The following is a 7,799-nucleotide window of genomic DNA, read 5'->3' on the forward strand; positions in this document are numbered from 1 at the left end:
GGTTCATAAATGCACACATACAGAGATTACCTACCCGGTTCATAAATGCACACATACAGAGATTACCTACCCGGTTCATTAGTGCACACATACAGAGATTACCTACCTGGTTCATAAATGCACACATACAGAGATTACCTACCTGGTTCATAAATGCACACATACAGAGATTACCTACCTGGTTCATTAGTGCACACATACAGAGATTACCTACCTGGTTCATTAGTGCACACATATAGAGATTTTGACAAATAGATCTGCAAAGTTATGCCCAAAAACATTCACAGGAATTATTTCTGGAGATGAGTATTAAGCATATTTTGTTTTTTAAAACGTCTCTGTGGCACCAGCAAACTTTCCATCTCTGGCCACTTTGCAGTATTTTTCTGTCACTGCGTTTTAAAGTTTGGTTTGGTTTGTGCACGTGTTCCTCAGCATTTGCTGAAACAACTGTACTGAGTGCCCTGTGTGGGCTTGGTCCTGAGCACTCAGCCAGCACTAGCAAGTTCTTAATGTTCCCATGGAACTTAGGAGAAGCAGCCATGTAACAAATTAGCAAGATTGTTGAAAACATGTAACAAATCATTGAAACAGTCCCTGTGCTCTGAAGGCCGGGCGGTGTGGACCGCCTGCAGAGCCATCTGCTCCTACTGATTGAACTAATGCGTTCTTACAAAAACTGGATAGATCCTAAAGTGGTTGGTTTCCCAAATGGCTACACTCTGGAGTTCCAAAGAAATCTTAGTTTTTCCCCTAACAAAACGTCATTTTCACTTGTAACATGGAATAAAAATGAAACATGTACCTTAGGGATTGAGGTTGCTTGCCTGGAGTCAGACTTTTACAGTGTTAACTAATGGATGCTGTTTTAAAATAGGACAGTGACACTGTCTCCTCTTTCAGGTGGATTCTTCATTCCTTTCCCTTTATGACGGCCAAGTAGCAAATGAGATTCTTCTTCGGGCTCTTACACTGTTTCAGAATATAAACAATTGCCTCAAAGTGGAAGGCCGGTTAGCTAATCAGATTCCTTTTGCTAAAGGGTCATTGTTTTTTCTGTTATACGGAGAAGAATGTGCCCAGAAAATGAGAGCTTTAGCCTGTCATCATGATGTGGATGTGAAAGAGAAGGCTTTAGCAATAAAGCCGAAATTCTGATCGGATGCTCCTATTTTTATCAAAGACTCAAACAGGAACGCAGTCTTAAGTCAGCACACAGGAACGTTCACCTTCCTTTAAAAGGGTTCTTTCAGCCGATGGAGTTAAACAGTAAAAGTGAGTGAGCAGCTCTAATCCAACTCGATGTTCAGATTTTTAGATTTTGGAGTAGTTCGGGTTTGGGGTTTGGGGAAGGAGTAGAGTCTGGAACCTTCAGAGGATGTGGATCACTTATGGGGCAAAACGTCTAGTTATGATCGTGGACAGACTGGCCATGCTCTGCAGGATTATTTTGAAGGATTCTAGTGCTATTAAATGAATATGAGGGGTTGCACTGAAGACACTTACTGAGGTATTTAACGGTTTCCTGACATGGGCTGAGTGGCCTGTCTCTGTACAATCCTAACTCCTGGAGTGATTTGCAGTTGCCCATGAGACAGCGTTAGGTGCTGAGTTGAAGACTGTGACTGCCACAACAAGGGCCTTGAACCTCAAACCAGTGAATACTGCAAGCTCGAGTCCACCGCCAACCCTGCCATACTGCTTGCAAGTCTGAGCTCATCATGAGACACTGCCTGCAGCATTTCTGATCAGTAGGACTGTACTCCCATTTATATGGAAAGTGTTTTCTTACTGCTTACCCCTTGTGTAAGATACTGCAGAGCACTCCAAGCTTCCACCCACAGACAGGCAGCCCTTTAAGAGTGTCCTGATAAGTCCGGATGGATGCATGGAGAAACACACCCATGAGATGGTTGCTTTGAAAGCATGCTGGGAAGCAATGTATTAGGGTCCCGTGTCTTTTTTTTTTCTCTTAGTAATGATAAATACACTTATACATGGACAGAACATTTCTAGAACGATACAAAAAACTTCTGGGACTGGGACTGGGTACATGGATATCTTTGTGTTCCTGTTTCTACCGTTTGGATTTGTACTGAGCATAAATTGTATAATTTTTTAATAAAAAGGAAAAATGCAAGGTGTACATAATTTCTTCCCCCACTGACATTATTTTACTAAATTTCATTACATTTTTCTTAACTAAAATTACAATACATACATTTTTAAATTTTTCCAATTTATTTTATTTGTGTGAGTGTTTTGCCTGCACGCATGTATGTATGGGCACCAGGTCAAAAGAAGGCATGGCAACTGGAGTAGGGGGTGGTTGTGAGCCACCATGTGGGTACTGGGAACTGAACCCAATACCAGTGCCTCTTGGCACCGAGCCAGTTCTCTAGGCCCCTGTAAACATTGTCAGGTATCTTTTCAAGTACTTTTATAATATTTACTTTATTTAGAAGATAGACATTTTTACAATGTATATTAGACTAACAAGAGTAGATTTTTTTTCAAAATTTATTTTCACTTTATACATACATCCTTTGAAATGTAGATTAGAAAAATAAAGTGAAAACCATTCAATAGGGTGGTTGTGTAAGAGAGATTTGGTGTATTCACGAGTGGAACTTACATGTAAACAGAAACAAAGAAAAACTATGAGGAAGCCTAAAAGAAAGAGGAAAAGAAAAAAACATGAGGCAGACCCAATTCATCCCAGGACCAGACCACAAATCACATGGGAAGCTTGGACCAGTTCATGTGGGCACAAAAGCTATGCCAAGGCCGTTTGTGCAGAAATACTAAAGCTTATCAGCTGCTTAAGAGAAGTTTCAGTATGGCTTACAGTAACACAGTGACTGCAGTGGTACCTGGTGGAGCGGTGTGCCCCAAGGCTGGCACCCATGGCCCTACGGTCCAGATTCATGTCCGCTTGCAGTAGGGAGCCAACGCTTGCCCAGTTTTCCTCAAGCTGACTTTAAATGGAATCTTGTGCATTAGTGCCTCTGAGCCATGTTCACTATTCTAAAGTGCTTTAAAAAATACTATTCTCTGCCTCGGGAGGTAGGTTAACATTGTCCTCTTGTACATGGTGATATTGGGTCTGAACATAAAGTTACTTGTTTTGGGGTAATCAAGTCCATGATGGGATGGGCGAAATTCCAATGAGAGGCCAAGGTGACATGCATCACCCATGCAAATGCATCAAATTATTGAGTACTCCCTCCCTATATAATATTTGCTATATATAGAAAACTCACTGTTCTGTCCCATTGGTCTAGGAAGCAGAAGCAGAGTGTACCTTCACTAAGACCCCGCAGCTCACTTCCTTAAGGTACAAAACAAACCTGTGAATGCAGAGGCGTACTGGGACCAAGCCTGGTCAGCAGATACCCACAGTGTTAAAAAATAATAACTACTGGTATTTCACAATGGCTTACTAAAAGGTACAATTGTGCTTATAGGTCATTTAATATAAAAATATATACCACATCCAACACACTAGTACATCTGTCTACCTGACATCTTGGGGCAGGGAGCAAGAGAGAGAGTACAGGGGAAGTAGAAAGTGAGAGCCGCCCCAGTGCGTGAAGTCCTCCCACTCAGGCTCTACAGCCTCTCCTGTGGGAGAGGCTTCAGTTATAGCTGGGCTTGGACAAGGTCTGCCCTAAGTCCCAAACCCACTCTTCCCTTCTCTGCCCATCAGCCTTGAACCTGGGAAATGCAGCTGTGTAGATGATGCCCTCTCAGAAATGTACATGCATGATGCTCATGGCTGCACACTTATGCAAATAGTTGATGCCAAAGAGCTTCTTTTCACCATAGTTAAAATGATAATTTTATGAGATGTATATTTGACCACAATAAAAAAAAAAACTACTTTAAAAAACAATAAATTTAGCCCAAACAACTATGTTCTTATGGTTAACAAAATAAAATCACTTAACATTTGGCACGTAAGCTAATGTTTTCTTCTCTCACTTGTAGCTCTAGCTGGCCTTGAACTTATAACTTGTCACCTGTCTGCCTTATTCTTTGGAGTGCTGGACTGCAGGTGTGCATCACCACGACCAGCAGTTTATTACCATGTGGAAGTCAAGTTTATCATTACATAAATATAAGAAAGGTGTGTGTGTGGTGTGTGTGTGTGTGTGTGTGTGTGTGTGTGTGTGTGTGTGTGTGTAAAATCTAGAGAGGTAAGCATGACTCTTTGTAGAAAGCCCCCAATAGAAAAAGAAATGGAACTTTAATGTCAGTTTTTCACAACCTCAGAAATTTTACTGCCACTAAAATATAATGTTTTGATAAAAAACAATATTTTGCAATGCTTGTATCATTGGTATGATTTTTTTAAAGTCTATATTGGACAGTTTCTTAAATAACCCATCCCTAGACTCCCACAATCTATGTAAGCTAGTCTTATCAATTGGCAAGTAATAATATAAAACAAAACACACACTTGCAGAAATTGTTTCCATGTGAAAAGTGTCATAATATTTGTGAATTTCTTAGTCTTTTGTCGTCACTGAAAATTCCTAGTTTCATGTTTCTTCAAAAGCTCTCTCGTCAGTATTCAAGTATCTCGACTCTCCATGCTTCAGTGTGAAGAAATCCTCACAGGAAAGTCCGTATCTCTCGAGAGCTTCATTCAGTTTCACTGGTGGCTCTAGGTAATGCTGGAAGTGATCGCAAAAAAGGGACACTTAGAATCCAGACATTTGATGGCTTTTCCAAACAAGCACTCAAACCAAAAATAAATTCAACACACCAAAAGATGCCCACATAAAACAATCCCCTTTCCTTTAAATGAACCATTAGCAAATCGGACAAACACGTCTTCTTACCCAACGGAAGCCATTAATTACTAAGGCACTAAAACTGTTGACTGCTGGGTAGAAATAAATCCATCCAAAGTCTATGTGCACATGGGCCACCTTGCATCGGTGGCATCAGATTACACAAAAGCTGATCATCGCAGGATACATTTCAGTGTAACTGGAATCAATACCAAGAAATGATACTAGACGACTGGATGTTAACATTTAAGCATGTGAGGCTCTGCACATCTGTGTTTGTGTGGACAAGCAAATATTTTTGGATGGAGAAGGGTGGTATCCACCAAAGCCCCCGATGAACAAACCATGTCAGAGGATGAAGGTGGCCCCCAAGAACAGACACTGCAGCCCAGTCCCCTGACTCCCCACATTTCCTCAGTGATCTTAGCACCATAAAAAATGGCACAACAGAGGCTGGCAAGATGGCTCAGCGGTTAAGAACACTGACTGCTCTTTCGAAGGTCCTGAGTTCAAATCCCAGCAACTACATGGTGGCTCACAACCACCCATAATTGAGATCTGACACTCTTCTGGTGTGTCTGAAGACAGCTACTGTGTACTTACGTATAATAATAAATAAAGTTTAAACAAAATGGCACAAAACATACTCCAGAATGTTTTTTGCACACTTGAATACTTTCTTAAAAAGTTCAAAGTGTCTTGGCAAAATGCCTGGCAGGCAAAGATACTAGATATCAAACCTAGAGCCCTGAGTTAGATCCCCAGACCCACATGGTATACAAATAAAATTGACCCTCTCGACCTCTACATCCATCCTGTGGTGCCCATGCTCCGTACAAACACCCAATGTAAATTATTTTGAAAGTGCAGACCACTTGAATATAGAATAAAATTGTTTTTACAAAGAAATTTAAAGTATGAAGGTAAACAACTTCATTTGTTTTTTAAAATACAATATTTGGAAGGGTTGTGAGAGATGGCTCCGTGGTTAAAGCAATGGTTTAACCACAGGCTCCATTCCTAGCACCCCGAGGTGGCTGAAAACTGTTTGTAACTCCAGTCCCATCAATCAGATGCCCGCTTCTGGCCCTCTTGGGCACCAGGCACACATGTGTTACACAGACATATATGCAGGCAAAACACTCGTGCACATAAAAACATTTTTAAAAACACACAGAAAACTAGAGAATCGTTGTGATGTGGTAAAAAGAACAATTTAAGAGAAATATATAGCTACACCACCAGAGGTTTAAGCACACTAATAAATACTTCTACTAATTATTAGAGAATTTCATACACGTGTGCAATCTATTTCAATAACATCCACTCCTTATCCCCTCCCTTATCTCCTCCCAGACCCGCCCCATTCCAACTTCATCCCCCTTTTTAAAAGTTATTTCCCTCTGACCTAAATCTCTACGCTGTATAATAGCTTTTTTTTTTTCCTTAATGGATTCGAAGTTTCTTTTTCCCTACCTACTTAGAAAGGTAGCATTTAGAAGTTAGAAAACAAGTCAACGTTTCTGAACTAGTCACCAGTGGGGAGTCTGTCTCTCCCCTTCTGTGAAGACTATCTTCTAGGTATCTACAGAGCATGCCTGATAGTGAACGAGACAAAAGTCTTACCCTCCTAATACAGAGACCAACACAAAAGGAAACAAGGGGGGAAGAAAGTGCTGGAAATGGGGTCTGTCTTAAAGACAGTAATCTCAGGGGCCCTCCCAAGAAAGTCCCCTCTAAGCAAATAGCTTGGGCTGTTCAGGGCACTGTAGGCAAGCAGGTTTTCATCCCAAGCATGAGGCTCCCAGGTCACGCTGTGTTGTGATTTGATTCAAACTGTAAAAGTCTTCTATAGAGATGAGCAGAGTGCACCGGGCAATGTGTGGAATGAAGGCTGAGCTGTCTGTGAGGGTGAAGAGGAAGGTGGTTCTGGCTAGAGGAGGAGACAGCTTATATGTAAATATGGCTGGGGAAAGAGCTGATCTAGAAAGGTGAAAGAATCCAGACAGTAGGAAGATTAAGGGACAGGAAACGGGAAAGAATTCCTTCACCAACCCCCAGTTTACATTCCCCACTGACTTTAGACCCAACTAATAAATCCACAGTAAAGACTGCCTGCGCAGCAATTCCACCCTTTCCTGAGCAGCATCCCAGACAGGAATAGAGCAGCTAATGAACAGTCAAGCCAGCAGCAGTTAAGGCAGCAGTTAAGCCAGAAGGATGCTTTAAACTTCTATAACTTTCTAATACTCCCTCTACTGAGCCATCTGTCCAGCCCCAAGCTTATCTTTCTGAATGCCTGCACTTGAAATCTGCCCACGGTGTTTACTGCTTATTATTGAGTCACCCTGATTCTGATCTAACCTGCAATTGTCTTCTGTGACTTACGATCCCAGCTACACAGGAGTCAAGGTCTCTAGAAGCAACTCCAGACTGCCCAGCCAGGAGTGCTGGGCTGCATCTCCTCATTGCAGGACGGGGCCAGGCCTGCTGCCTGCAACACTCAATCCTTTCCAGGAGTGAGGAGAAAATCAACAAAATATAAAAGTCAGGAAGCTTTTCTTGGGGCTTAACATGTAATTTTCCTCTCTGTTTATTTCCTGCCTGCAGCTATGTTTAGAGGGTCGCTGACAGCATTCGACCAACTACTAAATAATTAGGTGTTGCAGCCTATTTGATCACACTGTGAATCCCAAGATTGTGTTATTTACTGAAAAACCCTGTTTCTAGTTGTGGTATGGCTCAACCTTAGCACACACCTTTCATCCCTCTGGCTGGAATACAGACACACCCTTACTACACACCTTTAGTCCCAAACAATGAAGGTAGCTTTAGTTTGTAGAAGGATGCACCCATGTTTGAAAGTGATGTCTAATTGAATGGCAGAAAAAGTGATGAATCAGAGAAAGATTTGACAGAATAGGATATGCCCAGCTCTCAGAAGAGAGAGGAAAGGGAAGCTACTTAAGAGAGCAAGAGAGGGAGAGGGAGAGGGAGAGG

The 7,799-nt window shown here is 41.7% G+C and overlaps 2 protein-coding genes across 5 annotated transcripts in view; one reads left to right on the forward strand and one right to left on the reverse strand.

Moving 5' to 3' along the window:
- The window catches only part of Armc10 (armadillo repeat containing 10), a 15,449-nt gene extending 13,309 nt beyond the window's left edge, over positions 1-2,140 (forward strand). The window contains exon 6 of the mRNA XM_021162895.2: positions 904-2,140. Within this exon, the coding sequence (XP_021018554.1) occupies positions 904-1,158 (255 nt within the window). The 3' untranslated portion in view covers positions 1,159-2,140. The remainder of the gene's footprint in view (positions 1-903) is intronic.
- Positions 2,141-2,420: 280 nt separating this feature from the next.
- Positions 2,421-7,799, reverse strand: part of Napepld (N-acyl phosphatidylethanolamine phospholipase D) — a 38,122-nt gene continuing 32,743 nt past the window's right edge. For all 4 annotated transcript variants that reach the window (XM_021162845.2, XM_021162844.2, XM_029477751.1 and 1 more), the window contains exon 5: positions 2,421-4,679. In XM_021162845.2, coding sequence (XP_021018504.2) covers positions 4,545-4,679 — 135 coding nt within the window. In that variant the 3' untranslated portion in view covers positions 2,421-4,544. The remainder of the gene's footprint in view (positions 4,680-7,799) is intronic.

This window comes from Mus caroli, chromosome 5 (assembly GCF_900094665.2).
Source record: "Mus caroli chromosome 5, CAROLI_EIJ_v1.1, whole genome shotgun sequence".
Lineage (NCBI taxonomy): Eukaryota > Metazoa > Chordata > Mammalia > Rodentia > Muridae > Mus > Mus caroli.